Raw genomic sequence first — 22,534 nt, 5'->3', positions numbered from 1 at the left:
TCGCTAGGCGTAGGCAAGACCATAAGCAAATAGGTCAACTGGGATAATACTAAAGAGTTAATCAGGGTGATTTTTCCACAAATTGACAGGTATTTACCTTTCCATGGTAGCAAGATCTTATCTATTTTTGCTAACTTTCTATTAAAATGTATTGAAGTGAGATCATTTATTTCCTTTGGGATATGTATTCCATGTATATCCACATCACCATCAGACCATTTTATTGGTAAACTACATGGTAATGTAAAAATGGTATTTTTTAGTTATCCAATACGTAATATAGTACATTTGTCATAATTTGGTTGTAATCCAGAGAGGTTAGAAAATATATCTAGATCCTCTATGAGGCTGTGGAGGGATTCTAGTTGTGGATTTAAAAGAAAACATGAATCATCAGCGTACAATGACACCTTTGTTTTTAAGCCCTGGATTTCTAATCCCTTGATATTATTGTTGGATCTGATTTTAATAGCTAACATCTCGATGGCCATAATAAATAGATATGCCGATAGTGGACAACCTTGTTTCACTCCTCTTGACAGTTTAAAACTTTCTGAGAAATAGCCATTATTTACTATTTTACACTTAGGGTTACTATACATGATTTTGACCCATAAGAGATTCTCCAAAATTGAAATGCTCCAGGCATTTATATATAAACCCCAGTCGTACTTTATCAAATGCCTTTTCAATGCTGTTGTTAGGTATTGCTCAGAAGACTAAATACATTTTGTGCTGAAAGCATTTGACATCTGTTCTGGGACACAGATGTGAGCAATCCTACAGTTGTGCATTGTCCCTTACAAATAAATAAATGCACACCCTGTCTACTTCTGTGAATCATTTGTACAGCCAAAATCAAATCAAGGGCTATTTTCATAAAGCATCTAAAATACCATGCAATTACCTGCTTAGGCTACTCACAAATAGTAATCAATGGTTAAATAAAATAGACATATTTAGTCAACAACCACATCGAAAAGTGTCCGCTAGGCTAGAAAAGATAGGGCCTGTATTCAAAACAACATGCAATTTCACGCCTCAGTAATGTGTGTAAAACAGTTATGAGCGGGCCTATGGTGCTGGAACAAGACACAGCTGCCAGAACCAGGAAAAGGGACTAAACTGAGCCTATATTCTCAGATTGGAAAATGGTTCTCCTTTCAGTCTGGACCTTGAAGCTGGCCCATAAACTCAGCATGCCAGTGTGCTGCCAATTACAATGAGCCCTGCAGGCAGATCCAGCCTAGGACACTGGGGAAAACAACAAGGCTACATCTCAAATGGCATCCTATTCCCTATATAGTGCACTACCCATAGTGGGCTCTGGTTAAAAGTAGTGCACTATGTAGGGAATAGAGTGCCATTTGGGATGCACTCCAAGGCCACAGAGGAATTTAAGCCAAGCCAAGAAGACACAGGAGGCTGTTGGGATAGCCATTGACTAGGGCCCTGATCATACAGTGCATTCGAAAAGTATTCAGACACCTTTACTTTTTCCACATTTTGTTACGCTGCAGCCTTATTTTAAAATAAAAAACTAAAACAAATTCACTCATCAATCTACACACAATATCCCACAATTACGAAGCAAAAACAGGTTTTTAGAAATGTTTGTAAAAAGAAATACAAAAAAAATGAAATATCACATTTACATTAGTATTCAGACCCTTTACACAGTACTTTGTTGAAGCACCTTTGGCAGTGATTACAGCCTCGAGTCTTCTTGGGTATGACGCTACATGCTTGGCACACCTGTATTTGGGGAGTTTCTCCCATTCTTCTCTGCAGATCCTCTCAAGCTCTGTCAGGTTGGATGGGGAGCGTCGCTGCAGCTATTTCAGGTCTCTCCAGAGATGTTCGTTCGGGTTCAAGTCCAGGCTCTGGCTGGGCCACTCAAGGACATTCAGAGACTTGTCCCGAAGCTACTCCTGCGTTGTCTTGGCTGTGTGCTTTGGGTCGTTGTACATTTTTCATTTACATTTTTGTCATTTAGCAGACGCTCTTATCCAGAGCGACTTACAGGAGCAATTAGGGTTAAGTGCCTTGCTCAGGGGCACATCGACAGATTTTTCACCTAGTCGGCTCGGGGATTAGAACCAGCGACCTTTCGGTTACTGGCACAACGCTCTTACCCACTAAGCTACCTGCCGCCCCACTGTACTGTTGGAAGGTGAACCTTCGCCCCAGTCTGTGGTCCTGACTGCTCTGGAGCAGGTTTTCATCAAGGATCTCTCTGTACTTTGCGCCATTCATATTTCCCTCAATACTGACTAGTCTCCCAGTCACCGCCGCTGAAAAACATCCCCACAGCATGATGCTGCCACCACCATGCTTCACTGTAGGGATGGTGCCAGGTTTCCTCCAGACGTGACACTTGGCATTCAGGCCTTTAGGTGCCTTTTGGCAAACTCCAAGCGGGATGTCATATGCCTTTTACTGAGGAGTGGCTTCCGGCTGGCCACTCTACCATAAAAGGGCTGATTGGTGGAGTGCTGCAGAGATGGTTGTCCTTCTGTAAGGTTCTCCCATCTCTACAAAGGAACTCTGGAGCTCTGTCAGAGTGACCATCGGGTTCTTGGTCACCTCCCTGACCAAGACGCTTCTCCCCTGATTGCTCAGTTTGGCCGGGCGGCCAGCTCAAGAAAGAGTCTTGGTGTTTCCACCTTCTTGATTAAAGAATGATGGAGGCAACTGTGTTCTTGGGGACCTTCAATGCTGCAGAAATGTTTTGGTACCCTTCCCCTGATCTGTGCCTCGACACAATCCTGTCTCGGAGCTCTACGGAAAATTATTTCAACCTCATGGCTTGGTTTTTGCTCTGACATGCACTGTCAACTGTGGGACCTTATATAGACGTGTGTCTATAGATGTGTGTGCATTTCCAAATCATGTCCAATCAATTGAATTTCCCACAGGTGGGCTCCAATCAAGTTGTAGAAACATCTCAAGGATGATCAATGGAAACAGGATGCACCAGAGCTCAATTTCGACTCTCATAGCAAAGTGTCTGAATACTTATGTAAATAAGGTATTTCTGTTTTTTAGTTTGAATAAATTTTCACAACAAAAATGTAACCTGTTTTTGCTTTTTCATTATGGGGTATTGTGTGTAGATTGATAAGGGGAAAAAATAATTTAAGGAATTTTAGAACAAGGCTGTAATGCAACAACATTTGGAAAAAGTCAAGGGGTCTGAATACTTTCCGAATGCACTGTATACTCTTAAAACGCATCCTTCCTTCCTTGAAGTAATCACTGATCTGATATGCCATAAAACCAATGCAGTAATGCCCGATTAAGGATTACTTCAAGGAAGCCAGGAAGGAAAGATGCATTTAAAGTGTACGAACAGTGCCCATCACCTTGTGGTCCTCTGTAGCTCAGCTGATAGAGCACAGCGCTTGTAACGCCAAGGTAGTGGGTTCGATCCCCGGGACCACCCATACATAAAAATGTATGCACGCATGACTGTAAGTCGCTTTGGATAAAAGCATCTGCTAAATGGCATATTATTATTATTATTAAATCACTGTCCCTTTGTCAATAGTCAATCCTACTGGATGTCGTATACTGGGTTCTTGTTACTAAGATATCAGAGATATCTCTGCGATGGCAGGGGCATACCATGGAAATATTACTAGCAGACAGAACCTGAAAGCAACAACACAGCTCTCTTACGCTCTCTCAAGTGACAGGCGTGACATTTCTCTCACTGACAGGGCCCCTGTTGTCTGGCAGATAGCCAAGCGAGACCATTTACAGCAAACGATTGGGTCATATACAAATCTAAGTCAAGCGAGACCATTTACAGTAAACTGTTGGGACATACACAAATCTAAGTCAAGCGAGACCATTTACAGTAAACTGTTGGGATATATACAAATCTAACTCTAGCAGGACCATTTACAGCAAACTGTTGGATCATATATAAATCTAAGTCAAGCAGGAGAATTTATAGCAAACTGTTGGCTCATATACAAATCTAACTCAAGCAGGACCATTTACAGCAAACTGTTGGGTCATCTACAAATCTACACTGAACAAAAATACACATGTAAAGTGTTGGTCCCATGTTTCATGACCTGAAACAAAATACTTTTCTCTCAAATGTTGTGCACAAATTTGTTTACATCCCTTTTATAGTGAGCATTTCTCATTTCCTAAGATAATCCATCCACCTGACAAGTGTGGCATATCAAGAAGCTGATTACACAGCATGATCATTACACAGGTGCACCTTGTGCTGGGGACAATAAAAGGCCACTCTAAAATGTGCAGTTTTGTCACACAACACAATGCCACAGATGTCTTAAGTTGAGAGAGTGTGCAATTAACATGCTGACTGCAGGAATGTCCTCCAGAGCTGTTGCCAGATAATTTAATGTTAATTTCTCTACGAAAAGCTTCCTCCAACATTGTTTTAGAGAATTTGGCTGTTCGTCCAACTGGCTTCACAACCGCAGACCACGTGTATGGCGTTGTGGGGGCGAGCGGTTTGCTGATGTCAATGTTGTGAAAAGAGTGCCCCATTGTGGCGGTGGGGTTATGGTATGGGCAGGCAAGAGCTATGGACAACGAACACAATTGCATTTTATCGATGGCAATTTGAATGCACAGCGATACCGTGACAAGATCCTGAGGCCCATTGTCATGCCATTCATCCGCTGCCATCACCTCATGTTTCAGAATGATAATGCTGGCACCATGGTGCAAGGACTTGTCCACAATTCCTGGAAGCTGAAAATGTCCCAGTTCTTCCATGGCCTGCATACTCACCAGACATGTCACCCACTGAGCATGTTTGGGATGCTCTGGATCAATGTGTACGACAGCGTGTTCCAGTTCCCGCCAATATCCAGCAACTTCACACAGCCATTGAAGAGGATTGGGACAACATTCCACAGGCCACAATCAACAGCCTGATCAACGCTATGCGAAGGAGATGTGTCGCGATGAATGAGGCAAATGGTGATCACACCAGATACTGACTGGTTTTCTGATCCACGCCCCTCCCTTTTTTTCAAGGTATCTGTGACCAACAGATGCATATCTGTATTCCCAGTCATGTGAAATCCATAGATTTCCTTATATGAACTGTAACTCAGTAAAATCTTTCAAATTGTTGCATGTTGCGTTTATATTTTTTGTTCAGTATAAGTCAAGCGAGACCATTTACAGCAAACTGTTGGGTCATATACAAATCTAACTCAAGCAGGACCATTTACTGCAAACTGTTGGGTCATATACAAATGTATGTACAGCTATCTCACAGTCCTGACCTACATAAAATATTGAATGCAAATAAGCATAATTGTTCCCACATAAAATAGCTAAGCTAATTCTTTATTCTTTATTTGGATCCCCTTTAGCTGTCGCCTAAAGCTTACTACAAGCTCTACGCAGACGCAAGATTCGGAGTGTCACAATGTCGTTTATCGGCATTCAACGTGTTTTTTTACTACCTGAAAATTGAGACATGTCGTGGGGGCAGTGTTGTCGCTTGGTTCCTTGATCTGATCTATAGGCTATTCATCAAAGTAGCCTATTTTGCATTGATAACCAAATATAATCTCAGCAATTGTTCAAACAGTAAACCAAACAACAAGAATCCTCCCAAAAAGGTATTTTGTTTAAAAGTAATAACTACTGATTACAGGCTATTGTAAAATGGTAGAACCTGCTGCAGCCAACTAGCAATCCATGTGCTTTGTTTCTGGTGACCAAAACATGACGTTCTATTTTTAGCTGATTTGGGAATGAATACACAAGCAGCATATCAAACTGGGATAAAGTTTTAGGTTACACCGGCAAGTATAAGAATATTTGCCAGGGCATAATTAAAAATATTATCAATCAGATTATTTCACATGGCGATATGGGAAGCTAAAAAGGCTAGTTAGCTTGCTATGTTTTTAGCCAGGCTAAGGCTAGCCCAAAGGCCAGCAGATGGCGATATTGATCTGGTATTGATGGTTTCATCTTACCGTCCAAACGCATTGTATGCAGCCGTAAATACACTCGTATCCCCCATGGACCGGTTTGTAACCTAAAACATTCTCCATTCAGGCTGCAAAGGCATTAATTTTCTACTAATGGTGAGAAGGCGGAAGAAAACGTGGAAAATACGTGTACTCCCTTTAAGCATCAGTTGTCAGAGCACCTTACCGATCACTGTACCTGTACACAGCCCATCTGAAATTAGCCAACCCAACTACCTCATCCCCATATTGTTATTTGTTTTGCTCATTTGCACCCCAGTATCTCTATTTGCACATCATCTCTTGCACATCTATCATTCCAGTGTTAATACTAAATTGTAATTATTTTGCACTATGGCCTATTTATTGCCTTACCTCCATAACTTGCTACATTTGCACACACTGTATATATATTTTCTGTTGTATTTTTGACTTTATGTTTTGTTTACCCCATATGTAATTCTGTGTTGTTGTTTTCTATCGCACTGCTTTGCTTTATCTTGGCCAGGTCGCAGTTGTAAATGAGAATTTGTTCTCAACTGGTTTACCTGGTTAAATAAAGGTTTAAAAAATAAAGTTTTAAATGAAACACCGTTTGGCTAATGCTACTTCCTGATGTTGCGCCCTGCGTTCAGCCAAGGGTAAACAACAGACTGCTGCAAATTGATTGGCTGAACGCGATACGCAACATCCGGGAATAGCATTCCTAGGCATTAGAAACTTTAGTATGGTGGTGGAAAATGGTGTTTCATAAAGAAAGTATGCATAGTTTCCCTGTTTCTTTCAGCCTTCTCACCATTACATCTATTTAAGGAGGAAATCGACACCTTTGCTGCCTGATTGGAGAATGTTTTAGGTACAAAGCGGTCCGCAGGGGATACGAGTGTATTGCCGGCTGCATACAATGCGTTTGGACGGTCAAATGGAAACGACTCAATATCGCCCTCTGCCGGCCTTTGGGCTAGGCTAAAGCCAGCTAGCCAGGCTGCCAGCTAGCTACTACTTGCAAGGGAAGGCGACTCTTCCTTGTTTTCATTAAATGAAAAGACCTTCAGAGACTGCTAGTCTTCCTGGGGTCCAAAGAGCAAATATTATGTTTGTACACTCGTGAAATAGGTATTTGAAATAGGTATTTTGGGTACAGCAAATAAGTCTGCCAAATATGATATATGCAGTCTCTTTTCAAATTATATCAATATGTAAACTGGAAAATGTCAAGGCCTGAATCTATAGCACACTCCAAAATAACCTCCCCTTTAGTTCCTCCGGGTCAATCCTATTTTACCAGGAATTACATACAGTGGCTTGCGAAAGTATTCACTATCCTTCGCTATTTTGTTGCCTTACAACCTGGAATTAAAATGGATTTTTTTTGGGGGGGGTTGTATCATTTGAATTACACAACATGCCTACCACTTTGAAGATGCAAAATATTTTTCATTGTGAAACAAACAAGAAATAAGACACAAAAACAGAAAACTTGAGCGTGCATAACTATTCACCCCCCCACCCCCACCAAAGTCAATACTTTGTAGAGCCACTTTTTGCAGCAATTACAGCTACAAGTCTCTTGGGGTATGTCTCTGTAAGCTTGGCACATCTAGCCACTTGGATTTTGGCCCATTCTTCAAGGCAAAACTGTTCCAGCTCCTTCAAGTTGGATAGGTTCCGCTGGTATACAGCAATCTTTAAGTATACCACAGATTCTCAATTGGATTGAGGTCTGTGCTTTGACTAGGCCATTCCAAGACATTTATAGTTTCCCCTTAAACCATTCGAGTGTTGCTTTAGCAGTATGCTTAGGGTCATTGTCCTGCTGGAAGGTGAACCTCTGTCCCAGTCTCAAATCTCTGGACGACTGAAACAGGTTTCCCTGTATTTAGCGCCATCCATCATTCCTTCAATTCTGACCAGTTTCCCAGTCCCTGCCGATGAAAAATCGGATGGTGTTCTCGGGTGATGAGAGGTGTTGGGTTTGCGCCAGACGTAGCGTTTTCCTTGATGGCCAAAAAGCTCAATTTTAGTCTTATCTGACCAGAGTACCTTCTTCCATATGTTTGAGGAGTTTCCCACATGCCTTTTGGCAAACACCAAACGTGTTTGCTTATTTTTTTCTTTAAGCAATGGCTTTTTTTCTGGCCACTCTTCCGTAAAGCCCAGCTCTGTGAAGTGTGCGGCTTAAAGTGGTCCTATGGACAGATAATCCAATCTCCGCTGTGGAGCTTTGCAGCTCCTTCAGGGTTATCTTTGGTCTCTTTGTTGCCTCTCTGATTAATGCCCTCCTTGCCTGGTCCGTGAGTTTTGGTGGGCGGCCCTCTCTTGGCAGGTTTGTTGTGGTGCCATATTCTTTCAATTTTTTTATAATGGATTTAATGGTGCTCCGTGGGATGTTCAAAGTTTCAGATATTTTTTTATAATCCATCCCTGATCTGTACTTCTCCACAACTTCGTCCCTGACCTGTTTGGAGAGCTCCTTGGTCTTCATGGTGCCGCTTGCTTGGTGGTGCCCCTTGTTTAGAGGTGTTTCAGACTCTGGGGCCTTTCAGAACAGGTGTATATATACTGAGATCGTGTGACACTTTGACTGCACACAGGTGGACTTTATTTAACTAATTATGTGACTTCTGAAGGTAATTGGTTACACCAGATCTTATTTAGGGGCTTCATAGCAAAGGGAGTGAATACATATGCACGCACCACTTTGCTGATAATAATTTTTTAGTTCTTTTTTTCATTTCACTTCACTAATTTGGACTATTTTGTGTATGTCCATTACATGAAATCCAAATAAAAATCTATTTAAATTACAGTTTGTAATGCAACAAAATAGGAAAAAGAGGGATGAATAATTTTGCAAGGCACTGTACTACAGACCACACCTCTGATAGTGACAATTAAATCCTTATACTTTTCATTCTAAGTAAGGCCTGGTTTTAGAACAATCCTACCCAATTCACTGCCTTCTGTTGGATTGACTGCATTTCTAAGTGGATTCATATCTACAGTCACTAACCCAGGAGAAACGTTTGACAGCTTGGGCTGCTTCAGGCTGGCTTTGCCACTAGCATGCCAGGGCCAAATGAGCATGTGTCCACCTGTAATGACTGGACACTAGAGCACTAAAACCCACATTTGGAGAAGACTCTGGCCCTGTGCTCATGCACAAGTTCATTACATTCAGGACAGCGTGAGCTCCCGCAGCACTTCCAGCGTTTCCTTTGTTTGCTCTGCCTTCGATTGGGCTCTTTTTAAATGGGAGCTCATATGTGTGTTACATAAACACTTGTGACAGAGTAATTAGAGAAAAGCCAGTTTCTCTGGGACATTGACAAATGCAGGTTATAAAGCTACTGTGATCCAGACAGTAGAAAAGGGACTGAGGGGGTTCGAAGGGGACTGAATGAAGATGAACATTTGTCAGAATAACTTGGGTTGGAAGGATTTGGCAAAGGAAGGTTCAGTGCTGCTTCAATGGCACAAGATAACTGTTTTATTTGAAGGGTTATATTACTGTAGAGCCCAGAAGTGTTACACTACATCAAGTCCATTGTATGATACATCAGCAATTTAACAAAGTCAGCAATGGTAACAAAGCAAGATATGGCCAACCATTATGAAAGCCAAGTTAAGACACACACACACACACCAGCACCCCTACTTTAACATGAAAACAGAATTCTTAATAATGTGCACTGTCTCTGTCAACTAAATGACATTAATATATTCATACATTCACAGCCTCTTTTTCACACTACGCAGCTTGTGAAGGAGGTGATGGCCCACCTGTAGAAGTAGGAGCAGCCTCTCACTGTGTTGTGTGTGAAGTGTTCTTGGCTTTTCTCGTTCCCAAAGTCTTCCAGGGGGTCTGACCACAGCAGGTCACACATGGGCCCGTATGCAGGGGGCTCTTTGAATCTGTCTAACTGCAGAGACAGAGGTACAGAGTTAGGAGAGACAGGGAAAGACAATGTCAATCAGTCAGGAAAATGTCTCATCTATCAGGAAACTGAGTCGGTTTAGCTTCCTCAATAGGTTGGTGTAGAGATACCTATGGGAAAGGGTTTGTTTTTGTAATTGTAAATTACTTGAAACTGATCTTGATTTGACAGTTAGTTTTGCTACATTGAACTGTGGTTACAGTAAAACTTAGAATGAAATCCCAAGTTCAAGAACATTGCGAAACGGTGGCACTCCAATATCATATTTTATTTTTACTAAAAGACATCACCTCATTTCACCCTTTTATTTTCAGTCAGGCAGGCTAACGCATTTAGGCAGTTATGCCATCATCAGAGCATGTTACAGTAAAACTGTTGGTAGGGTCTCTGTCCTACCACAGTACAACATCTCTGTGTGAAAGAAACCCACAACATGTAATTGGATGGACTGGATGACAATTTGTGCCTATTATGAGTATGAAACATGAATAGATATTTTCAATCTTAACAATAATAATATTTCCACCTTGGAAATGGGATGAAAAGCTACAAATTAAAGTGATCAGCCAAAAGCTCATGACTCAGAGAAAGTATATACAGTGGGGAAAAAAAGTATTTAGTCAGCCACCAATTGTGCAAGTTCTCCCACTTAAAAAGATGAGAGAGGCCTGTAATTTTCATCATAGGTACATGTCAACTATGACAGACAAAATTAGAAAAAAAATCCAGAAAATCACATTGTAGGATTTTTTATGAATTTATTTGCAAATTATGGTGGAAAATAAGTATTTGGTCAATAACAAAAGTTTCTCAATACTTTGTTATATACCCTTTGTTGGCAATGACACAGGTCAAACGTTTTCTGTAAGTCTTCACAAGGTTTTCACACACTGTTGCTGGTATTTTGGCCCATTCCTCCATGCAGATCTCCTCTAGAGCAGTGATGTTTTGGGGCTGTCACTGGGCAACACGGACTTTCAACCCCCTCCAAAGATTTTCTATGGGGTTGAGATCTGGAGACTGGCTAGGCCACTCCAGGACCTTGAAATGCTTCTTACGAAGCTACTCCTTCGTTGCCCGGGCGGTGTGTTTGGGATCATTGTCATGCTGAAAGACCCAGCCACGTTTCATCTTCAATGCCCTTGCTGATGGAAGGAGGTTTTCACTCAAAATCTCACGATACATGGCCCCATTCATTCTTTCCTTTACACGGATCAGTCGTCCTGGTCCCTTTGCAGATAAACAGCCCCAAAGCATGATGTTTCCACCCCCTTGCTTCACAGTAGGTAGGGTGTTCTTTGGATGCAACTCAGCATTCTTTGTCCTCCAAACACGAGTTTTTTTACCAAAAAGTTATATTTTGGTTTCATCTGACCATATGACATTCTCCCAATCCTCTTCTGGATCATCCAAATGCACTCTAGCAAACTTCAGACGGGCCTGGACATGTACTGGCTTAAGTAGGGGGACACGTCTGGCACTGCAGGATTTGGGTCCCTGGCGGCGTAGTGTGTTACTGATGGTAGGCTTTGTTACTTTGGTCCCAGCTCTCTGCAGGTCATTCACTAGGTCCCCCCGTGTGGTTCTGGGATTTTTGCTCACCGTTCTTGTGATCATTTTGACCCCACGGGGTGAGATCTTGCGTGGAGCCCCAGATCGAGGGAGATTATCAGTGGTCTTGTATGTCTTCCATTTCCTAATAATTACTCCCACAGTTGATTTCTTCAAACCAAGCTGCTTACCTATTGCAGATTCAGTCTTCCCAGCCTGGTGCAGGTCTACAATTTTGTTTCTGGTGTCCTTTGACAGCTCTTTGGTCTTGGCCATAGTGGAGTTTGGAGTGTGACTGTTTGAGGTTGTGGACAGGTGTCTTTTATACTGATAACAAGTTCAAACAGGTGCCATTAATACAGGTAACGAGTGGAGGACAGAGGAGCCTCTTAAAGAAGAAGTTACAGGTCTGTGAGAGCCAGAAATCTTGCTTGTTTGTAGGTGACCAAATACTTATTTTCCAACATAATTTGCAAATAAATTAATTAAAAATCCTACAATGTGATTTTCTGGATTTTTTCTCTCTCAATTTTTCTGTCATAGTTGACGTGTACCTATGATGAAAATTACAGGCCTCTCTCATCTTTTTAAGTGGGAGAACTTGCACAATTGGTGGCTGACTAAATACTTTTTTTCCCCAGGGTTGGGGTCAATTCCATTTCAATTCCAGTCAATTCAGAAAGTAAACCAAATTCCAATTCCAATTCAATTAATTGGAATTTGAGTTGGAATTTCATTGTGTTTCCTGAATTGACTGGAATTTAAATGGAATTGACCCCAACCCTGGTACAGTAAATACTGTAGCATAATGTACACGTCAATAGTGCAGATTTGATATCGGAGACCATCTGATTGCGGCCACAAAATCCAATTGTCGCTATTGAATTTGAGAGAAAGCAGGATCGAACTATTCAAAATGTTTAATCAGAGACAGCCAGATTGCAACTCTCTGTTAGCTTGGGGCATCTTTGAGAAGGAGGTAGTCCATGTTGTGTTATCGAGGTAATTCATTTCTAAATATTTCAAGGGAAATTGTAAAGACTATTTCCTTGAACAGCAAAAAGGAAAAAGGAAACAAGCTCTGTGTAAACCTAATTGTATCCTAATTTATGTGCCTTTCACATTATAATAAAATCCACTTGAATGAATGGATTATGGATTATCCTTCTTATACCGAACACCCATCACACTTGAATGAAACCTGGACATGACTGATATATTCATACACTAAATAAACGATACAATATCAATATCCCAAGTATCCATGATTTTAATATTTTGCTACTGGGAAAAAGAGGGGATCATTCTGAATTTAGTAGTCTGTGTAAAATGTACCAAAGTCGGCACAAATTAAAAGCATATTGCATTGGGCTTTGTCATGCAAGGACTGTAGTTTGGGAAATCACGTACTTTCCTGATGTCGTCGAGGTTTGAGATTTCTGGGGAAAGTCCTCCGTGTACACACAGGAACTGCTGGTTCATAAGGGCGGCCAAGGGAAGGCAGTCGAAGGCGTCCATACACTCATCGTACACCCGCTCAGAATACTTAATTCTACCTGTCAGGGTGGAAATAGGGCGGGGACTGAAGAGTGTTGCCAGGCCAAACACCCCTAGCTCTTACACACTAGGGCAGTGTGCTGGGCCTGGGTCGGAAAGTTTTCAAAAAGTGTCCGAAAACATCCAAAAGACATAAAAAACCTTCACTCTGCCCTTGGTATTTTGGTTATACTCTAAGCCCGAATCCAACAGCAATAGCCCTGACATATGTAAATACATATCAAGGAGAGAGCAAGAATCTGATTTCATACTATGCCAAGAAGCACTTTTCTGCGTGAACGTTTGAAAGTCAAGCATCGCATTGAATGTAAAATGCTTTAGAAAAAAAAACTCAAACCATACTTACATTCCTGCTTAAATGTGAAATACTCTGTTAGATGTCTACATTCGTGGTTCCCACGGAGCAAAAATAGTGTTTTGGGGTATAGGATCTTTAAGGCCCACAAGTACAGCACACACTGGAAGAGTGAGAGAATAACAAAGAGATAGGAAATGAATTAGCATATTTTCAGAGAAGAAATACAATACACTATAACCAATAGGAGTCTCAGGAAAAAAAAGCATCAACCACTTCCTTCTTTAACTTAAAGGATTATGCCAAACGCATCATACTGTGACACTTTCTGTATTTTGAAAGTTCTATATCTTGAAAACTTGATTGTTGACATCAAAACATTTTGGGACTATATCAACAATGGACTAATGAAACAAATACCAAATATAGTTTTTGTGTGGAATTTTCCTTTAATGTTCTTAGAACAGGTTAAACACTTACTTCAATACTGAAATATCCTCTGTCGACGTAGTCGCCCAAGAAAAGGTAGCGCGTGCTAGCTGGTGACCCTCCTACTTCAAACAGCTTCATCAGGTCAAAGAACTGGCCATGGATGTCTCCGCAAACTACAGGAAACACACAGAGGTGGAAATCGTCAGAAACAAACAAAGACGTCGTACAACTCTTGACTTTCATATTCTAAACATTTGCTTTGTCTTCTTTAAAAGTGCAGTTTTCCTGTGCTGTAAAAATATTATTATGAATGTAAATATGAATTTTAATATCAATTTATTATTACACTTTTGTTTGTGGTACCATAATTCATGTACATGGACCCAGGACAAAAAGAGGGCATTGTGACAATTGTTCCTCCTAATACATAAACATCATCATCACATTGATCATTATCATAAACCACCCTCTGAAGCCAAGTGGCACAATAGCTTTTATTTACGGGGGCAATTATGTGTTAATATATACCCTGTTCCAATACACACTGCAACTGCTACTCTCACCTAACAAGCAGAAAGGTTTCAACTCAAAGCATGTTTCATACAATTAGCCTAGAGAGGATTTGCAAACGCGAAGTGTCTTCTGTTTCTGTATTGTATGTCGCCAGCCAATTGAACCTGGGCCAACTGGTACAAAAATGTGTTGTCTCGCCTGCATCCCTTCATAATACATGCATCATGCATAAAACATGTGAACCGAGACACTATGTGTTGCATTACAGTGGCTTGCAAAAATTATTCACCCCCCTTCGCATTTTTCCTATTTTGTTGCCTTACAACCTGGAAGTAAAATTGATTTTTGGGGGGTTTGTATCATTTGATTTACACAACTTGCCTACCACTTTGAAGATGCAAAATATTTTTGATTGTGAAACAGAAAACTTGAGCGTGCATAACTATTCACCCCCCCCAAAGGCAATACTTTGTAGAGCCACTTTTTGCAGCAATTACAGCTACAAGTCTCTTGGGGTATGTCTCTATAAGCTTGGCACATCTAGCCACTGGGATTTTTGCCCATTCTTCAAGGCAAAACTGCTCCAGCTCCTTCAAGTTGGATGGGTTCCACTGGTGTACAGCAATCTTTAAGTCATACCACAGATTCTCAATTGGATTGAGGTCTGGGCTCTGACTAGGCCATTCCAAGACATTTAAATGTTTCCCCTTAAACCACTCGAGTGTTGCTTTAGCAGTATGCTTAGGGTCATTGTCCTGCTGGAAGGTGAACCTCCGTCCCAGTCTCAAATCTCTGGAAGACTGAAACAGGTTTCCCTCAAGGATTTCCCTGTATTTAGCGCCATCCATCATTCCTTCAATTCTGACCAGTTTCCCAGTCCCTGCCGATGAAAAACTGGGCTGACGCATGATGCTTCACTGTGGGGATGGTGTTCTCGGGGTGATAAGAGGTGTTGGGTTTGCGCCAGACATAGCGTTTTCCTTGATGGCCAAAAAGCTAAATTTTAGTCTCATCTGACCAGAGTACCTTCTTCCATATGTTTGGGGAGTGTCCCACATGCCTTTTGGCAAACACCAAACGTGTTTGCTTCTTTTTTCTTTAAGCAATAACTTTTTTCTGGCCACTCTTCCGTAAAGCCCAGCTCTGTGGAGTGTGCGGCTTAAAGTGATCCTATGGACATATACTCCAATCTCCGCTGTGGAGCTTTGCAGCTCTTTCAGGGTTATCTTTGGTCTCTTTGTTGCCTCTCTGATTAATGCCCTCCTTGCCTGGTCCGTGAGTTTTGGTGGGCGTATATATACAGGTGTATATATACTGAGATAATGTGACAGATCATGTGACACTTAAATAAAGTCCACCTGTGTGCAATCTAACTAATTATGTGACTTCTGAAGGTAATTGGTTGCACCAGATCTTATTTAGGGGCTTCATAGCAAAGGGGGTGAATACATTTTCCGTTATTTATTTCTTCAAATTTTTTGAAACAATTTTTTTTTTTTTTTCTCACTCCACCAATTTGGACAATTTTGTGTATGTCCATTACATGAAATCCAAATAAAAATCCATTTAAATTACAGGTTGTAATGCAACAAAATAGGAAAAACGCCAAGGGGGATGAATACTTTTGCAAGGCAGTTCTGCTTTGCATAAACAATGTAAGCAGGCCCAGGGCAGAATCCCACTCGAAATACCCTCTGACCAATAACTAGCCTGCACCACAAATCAACATGACCAAACCCACTATTATATTTTACTTTTTACATAATCTCTTAGCAATAGAAATATGACTTTGCCAGACCTAATTTTCTAGATGAATGCAACACCTTCCCAGAATGTTGGATCCTACTCACACCAAGAAGGACCACTGTAATGTAAAGGGAGATACAGCAAGGCTGGCTATCAACAAACAAACAAACAAACATGGGAGAAATAAGGTCCATATTCTTTCTGTTACAGTGGAATTTAGAGTGGCCTAATGTTTTGTCACAGTAAAATGCTTTATTCTCAGTGTATGATTAGTATAAGACTCAGTCTTCAATAACCCAATAACCTTTTGAATTGGCAATTTTAGTCTTACAAGCATCTATGGAAACACTGATGTACATTGATATCCCATTGATGTACATTGATATCCCATTGTTAGCGAGGTGGTATCATGAGATAACATGAAAAATGTATCAATAAAGCTGTCATTCAGCCATAGATCCTATCAACATTATTTCTCAGACTGAGTGGCATCTTTAATAGAATGTCTCAGTATGACGTGTCACTTCCCTGTGCTTTTTATTCATAGAAATCTGAAAGGAACGTCATTTGTACAGCCTATTATTCTATTGCTAAGGAACAAAATTCTGCTATTATTATTATGTTATTATGGAGGAACAAAATGTATCCCAATACCTGTATAGATCTCAACTCTAGAGTGTTGTTCTTGTCTGCAATTGTATGGCAATGTGCAGTATCAAAAATGTACTGTATACTCGACTCCCTCCCCGCCGTCATAACAGAGGGACTTGGGCACATTTATTTCCTTTGATGTTAATCACATCCCCACCCCACCTATCCATCAATCACTACAGTCAACCACCCAACATGACCCACATTGTTACTGGGCTGACTCAATTTCTCCATGAAATCAGGGATTGCCATTTGCCACTCTGACCCCGTTCACCACTGCTCCCCGGAGAGCCAAGGAGCCACATCCCACAGGGCCTTCAGACATTTGTCACCTGCTAGCCACACACTGACAGCGAGCATGCTGGGACTGCGATTACAGAACACAGACCAGCCAGGAACGACCTAGTCCTAGTCATTTCTTTGCATTGCAGTGCCCTGTGTTGAATGTCATATCCAGCTGTAAGTCAGAACCTTCATGACCAACCAATCATATTTTATATTATTATACAAAGAATTCCCTGATTGATTTGATCAAAACATGTTTGTTTGTTATTCTGAGTGTGTGTGCTATTCACAAATATTGGTTGATAATTCCCTCTCCATTTTTCTAACCTTACATTTCAGTGAGAAAATGTTCAACAACATTAGCATTCATGTTAACAATTGATACACTGATACACAGTAGCAAAAGCCAACATCAGCCAACTACTCTGTACTGGAACACAGTTGCTAAAGCACTGATAGGCCTACTAATTTGGTCCTTGGTAATGAATATCAAAACCATCCTTCACAAACGCTATCCACTTATTTGTTTACATGTGTCTTTAAGCCTGTGTCTAATGACAGAGAGTAAACTTGTAGAAATGTCTTGAAGACAGTTCCAATTATCATATGTTGGATGACTGCATTGGAAAGTAATTAGCTCGAGTTACAAGCCCCTCGAGACACGAGGAAGAGAAGAGAGAATCTGTTCTACGCATATGCATCGTAAACTCTCATTTTGTCATTTTGTCTTGGAAGATTACCACTCTTTTCAAATTGTTTAATTTCTGGATTTAGACTTAGTTAATTTCTGGATTTAGACTTAGGTTTAGACTCAAAGGGTTCTAATTTCTAAAGTGCTCCCTTCCCCTCCCAAAATCAACTGTAGGTTAGGTCACACTTTATTTGGATGGTCCGGATAGTCCATCTGTAGATCTACAGATGGTCATACTATCAACAAACTATCTGTTGATAAGCAACTGCTTGCTAAAGTTACGGTTAGGGTTAGAATAAGGGTAAGGGTAAGGGTTAAAACCAAGGGTAAGGGTTAAGCTTAGGGTTAGTATAAAAGTTAAGGTTACGGTTAGGGTTAGAATAAGGGTTAGGATGAAGTTTAGGGTTAGGATAAGGGTTAAGGTTAGGGTTAGAGCTAGGGTTAGGGTTAGTTGATAGTTAGTTGAAATGTTATTGGTAGTCTATAGAGCATCTACAGATGGACTATCCAAATTAAGTGTTACCGTATGTTGTTACAAATGATATTCCATTCAAATAGTCTATTCATGCGGTCTGAGAAGCAGCTCACTGTGCTAAGTGGATGTTCAATCTCGCTTACTACAACAATGTGAATTATAGAAAGTAAAAATCCCTCTCATTCATAGCTTATTGGTTTCTGGGGGTTTCTCAGCCAGCACTGTACAGACCATGATCACCATTACATTGCATGTTGTAACCTACAGCACTATTGTAAGCAATAGTATAACTGTAAATCAATGCAAGCAAAGTCTATATGATGGACTTGCGATAGCACATACTAAAGCCTCAGAACCATGTCTGGTGAATTACTGGTTAGTTTCTGGTCAATGAAGAATGGATGTACACCTGAACAAAACCAGCCAAGTCACCCGTGATACAAGTCATTATTCGACGTCCATCCATGTCTGAGGACTTCGGGGGATGACGTGGAAACTGGCCATGAGGGACAAGAGTGAGTGCTGTTACCTTCAAGTAGGTTTCGGATTTGCTAGGGTGTTGTGGACGTGGATGGTGGATGGGCGTAAGCGTTGCCAAAGGTTGCATGTTCGAATCCAGCGATATGTTTTTATTTTCTATTTTTGCTAACCCTATCCCAAACCCTTACCTTAACCATCCAGGGTAATACCTAACCTTAATATTTAGCAGTTAATGCCTAAACTTAACCTTAAACTCACTCACTCACTCACTGCAGTGGTCGGGAGAGGTTGTGTTTTCTCTAGCAGGAGGTAAGCTTGGCTTCTTATATGGTGTTGAGTAAAGCTTAAACCATGTATTTAGATTGTAGGTAGGTAGTTGTAGTTAGGTATTGTAGGTAGTTTATTTAGGTAGTTATTGTAGGTTATTGTAGGTAATTATTGTAGGTAAGTATTGTATACGGCGGAGCCCGGCGAAGCACGGTAGAGGCTAGCTAACCCACTACCTGGACCAATAAAGCTAGCTAGCTAGCGGGTAGCTACTGGTAACTTTTAGCAACGGTGGATAGTTGTTTCCAATGTTATTTCATGCTTAAGAGTACCTGTAATTAAGCCAGCTAGCTACCTACCATTCAGCTGTTTTTCTAACCTCATTATCTGAGGCATTAACGTTAGGTAGTTAGTAGCTACTGTACTTAATTACAGCTACTGATTGCAGAAGACAAATGTCTTCTTGTCTGCCACCCAGACAGCTGGCGTCGGGTAAGTTTGGCTTTATACATAGCTTGGGCTTTGTCGAGTAAGGCTTAAATTATGTATTTAGATTGTAGTTAGGTATTGTAGGTAGGCATCGTGGGCTGTTGTGGGTAGTTATTGTAGGTTAGCATTGTATTCGGCGGTGCCGGATGTAGCACGAAGCTAGCTAGCTAGCTAACTCACCTCCTGGACTAGCTGGCGAGTAGCTATTAGCAACGGTAGCAACTAGATACAATATCCTTTTAGCCAGCTACATTTGTTCGCAGCGCCGCCGTTTTTCAAACAAAGTCAACACAGCAGCCCTTGCTAGCTAGCCAACACGACCAGCTAGCTGTACTGTAGCAGCTAAATACAATATATTTGTGCTAGCTAGCCAACGTTTAACTATTGCTGCGTTATGAAAGGAACTAGACACGGACACGAATTATCTGTTTAGTGTGTTAACACACTATTGGTAGTTTGTTGTAACCAAGTATTGGTGCTAAACTGTGTGTTATTGGATGCTAGCATGCTAGTTAGCTATGGCGTCATAGTTAGCTAGCTGAATAAAGTAAGTTGAGTCTATTCCTTGAAACATTGAACCGCTGTAGTTCACAACAATTCTAATTTCTAAAGTGGAAGTTGGGAGAGTTTTTATTCGGGTGGTTCAGTGAAAAAATTATAGTTTCTGAGGTGGAAGTTGGGTGAGTTATATTTGGGAGTTTTGGTGAGGGAGGCCCTACTCTCTCCTTTCCCAGATGTTTAGTTCATTTCATTCCGATCTCCTCTGCATTATTGTAGCCATTTGCTACAGCCTGTCAACTATGCCTCTGCCTATCCCTGTTCTCTCCTCTCCGCACAGGCTACACAAACGCCTCACACCGCGTGGCTGCTGCCTCTCTAACCTGGTGGTCCCTGCACGCACCCCACACCTGGAGTTCCAGGTCTCAGGCAGCCTCTGGAACTGCCGTTCTGCTGCCAACAAGGCTGACTTCATCCCAGCCTATGCTAACCTCCAGTCCCTCGACTTCCTGGCGCTGACGGAAACATGGATTACCACTGAAAACACTGCTACTCCTACTGCTCTCTCCTCGTCTGACCATGTGTTCTCGCATACCCCGAGAGCATCTGGTCAGAGGGGTGGTGGCACAGGAATCCTGATCTCTCCCAAGTGGACATTCTCAATTTTTCCCCTAACCCATCTGTCTATCTCCTCATTTGAATTCCATGCTGTCACAGTCACTAGCCCATTTAAGCTTAATATCCTTGTCATCTATCGCCCTCCACGTTCCCTTGGAGAGTTCATCAATGAGCTTGACGCCTTGATAAGTTCCTTTCCTGAGGATGGCTCACCCCTCACAGTTTTGGGGGATTTCAACCTCCCTACGTCTACATTTGACTAATTTCTCTCTGCCTCCTTCTTTCCACTCCTCTCCTCTTTTGACCTCACCCTCTCACCGTCCCCCCCTACTCACAAGGCAGGCAATACGCTTGACCTCATCTTTACTAGATGCTGCTCTTCTACTAATCTCACTGCAACTCCCCTCCATGTCTCCGACCACTACTTTCTCTCTCGCTCTCCTCCAACACTACTCACTCTGCCCCTACACAGATGGTAATGCGCCGCCGCAACCTTCGCTCTCTCTCTCCCACTACTCTCTCCTCTTCCATCCTATCATCTCTTCCCTCTGCTCAATCCTTCTCCCTCCAATCTCCTGATTCTGCCTCTTCAACCCTCCTCTCCTCCCTTTCTGCATCCTTTGACTCTCTGTGTCCCCTATCCTCCCGGCCGGCTCGGTCCTCCCCTCCAGCTCCGTGGCTTGATGACTCATTGCGAGCTCACAGAACAGAGCTCCGGGCAGCGGAGCGGAAATGGAAGAAAACTAAACTCCCTGCCGACCTGGCATCTTTTCACTCCCTCCTCTCTACATTTTCTTCATCTGTTTCTGCTGCTAAGGCCACTTTCTACCACTCTAAATTCCAAGCATCTGCCTCTAACCCTAGGAAGCTCTTTGCCACATTCTCCTCCCTGCTGAATCCCCCCCCCCCCCCCCTTCCCTCCCCCCTCTCCTCTCTCTCTGTGGATGACTTCGTCAACCACTTTGAAAAGAAGGTTGACGACATCCGATCCTCGTTTGTTAAGTCTAATGACACTGCTGGTCCTGCTCACACTGCCCTACCCTATGCTTTGACTTCTTTCTCCCCTCTCTCTCCAGATAAAATCCTGCGACTTGTGACTGCAGGCCGCCCAACAACCTGCCCGCTTGACCCCATCCCCTCCTCTCTTCTCCAGACCATCTCCGGTGACCTTCTCCCCTACCTCACCTCGCTGATCAACTCATCCTTGACCGCTGGCTATGTCCCTTCCGTCTTCAAGAGAGCGAGAGTTGCACCCCTTCTCAAAAAACCAACACTCGATCCCACTGATGTCAACAACTACAGACCAGTATCCCTTCTTTCTTTTCTTTCCAAAACTATTGAGCGTGCCGTCTTTAGCCAACTCTCTTGCTATCTCTCTCAGAATGACCTTCTTGATCCAAACCAGTCAGGTTTCAGGACTGGTCATTCAACTGAGACTGCTCTTCTCTGTGTCACGGAGGCTCTCCGCACTGCTAAAGCTAACTCTCTCTCCTCTGCTCTTGTCCTTCTAGACCTGTCTGCTGCCTTTGATACTGTGAACCATCAGATCCTCCTCTCCACCCTCTCCGAGCTGGGCATCTCCGGCGCGGCTCAATCCTGGATTGCGTCCTACCTGACCGGTCGCTCCTACCAAGTGGCGTGGCGAGAAGCTGTCTCCGCACCACGTGCTCTCACCACTGGTGTCCCCCAGGGCTCAGTTCTAGGCCCTCTCCTATTCTCCCTATACACCAAGACACTTGGCTCTGTCATATCCTCACATGGCCTCTCCTATCATTGCTACGCTGACGATACACAACTAATCTTTTCCTTTCCCCCTTCTGATAACCAGGTGGCGAATCGCATCTCTGCATGTCTGGCAGACATATCAGTATGGATGACGGATCACCACCTCAAGCTGAACCTTGGCAAGACGGAGCTGCTCTTCCTCCCGGGGAAGGACTGCCCGTTCCATGATCTCGCCATCACGGTTGACAACTCCGTTGTGTCCTCCTCCCAGAGTGCGAAGAGCCTTGGCGTGACCCTGGACAACACCCTGTCGTTCTCCGCTAACATCAAGGCGGTGACCCG

General features: G+C 42.3%; 1 protein-coding gene across 1 annotated transcript in view; it reads right to left on the bottom strand.

Moving 5' to 3' along the window:
* The window catches only part of LOC311131999 (protein phosphatase 3 catalytic subunit alpha), a 143,124-nt gene that overhangs the window by 35,410 nt on the left and 85,180 nt on the right, over positions 1-22,534 (bottom strand). The window contains exons 3-6 of the mRNA XM_084165162.1: positions 13,803-13,927; positions 13,374-13,485; positions 12,881-13,026; positions 9,765-9,904 (exon numbers count right to left, since the gene is read on the bottom strand). Coding sequence (XP_084021288.1) covers positions 9,765-9,904; positions 12,881-13,026; positions 13,374-13,485; positions 13,803-13,927 — 523 coding nt within the window. The remainder of the gene's footprint in view (positions 1-9,764; positions 9,905-12,880; positions 13,027-13,373; positions 13,486-13,802; positions 13,928-22,534) is intronic.

This window comes from Coregonus lavaretus, assembly GCF_964263955.1.
Source record: "Coregonus lavaretus genome assembly, chromosome: 7".
Classification (NCBI taxonomy): domain Eukaryota; kingdom Metazoa; phylum Chordata; class Actinopteri; order Salmoniformes; family Salmonidae; genus Coregonus; species Coregonus lavaretus.
Note: the sequence above shows the minus strand (reverse complement) of the source record. Positions and strands in the feature narration are given on the sequence as shown.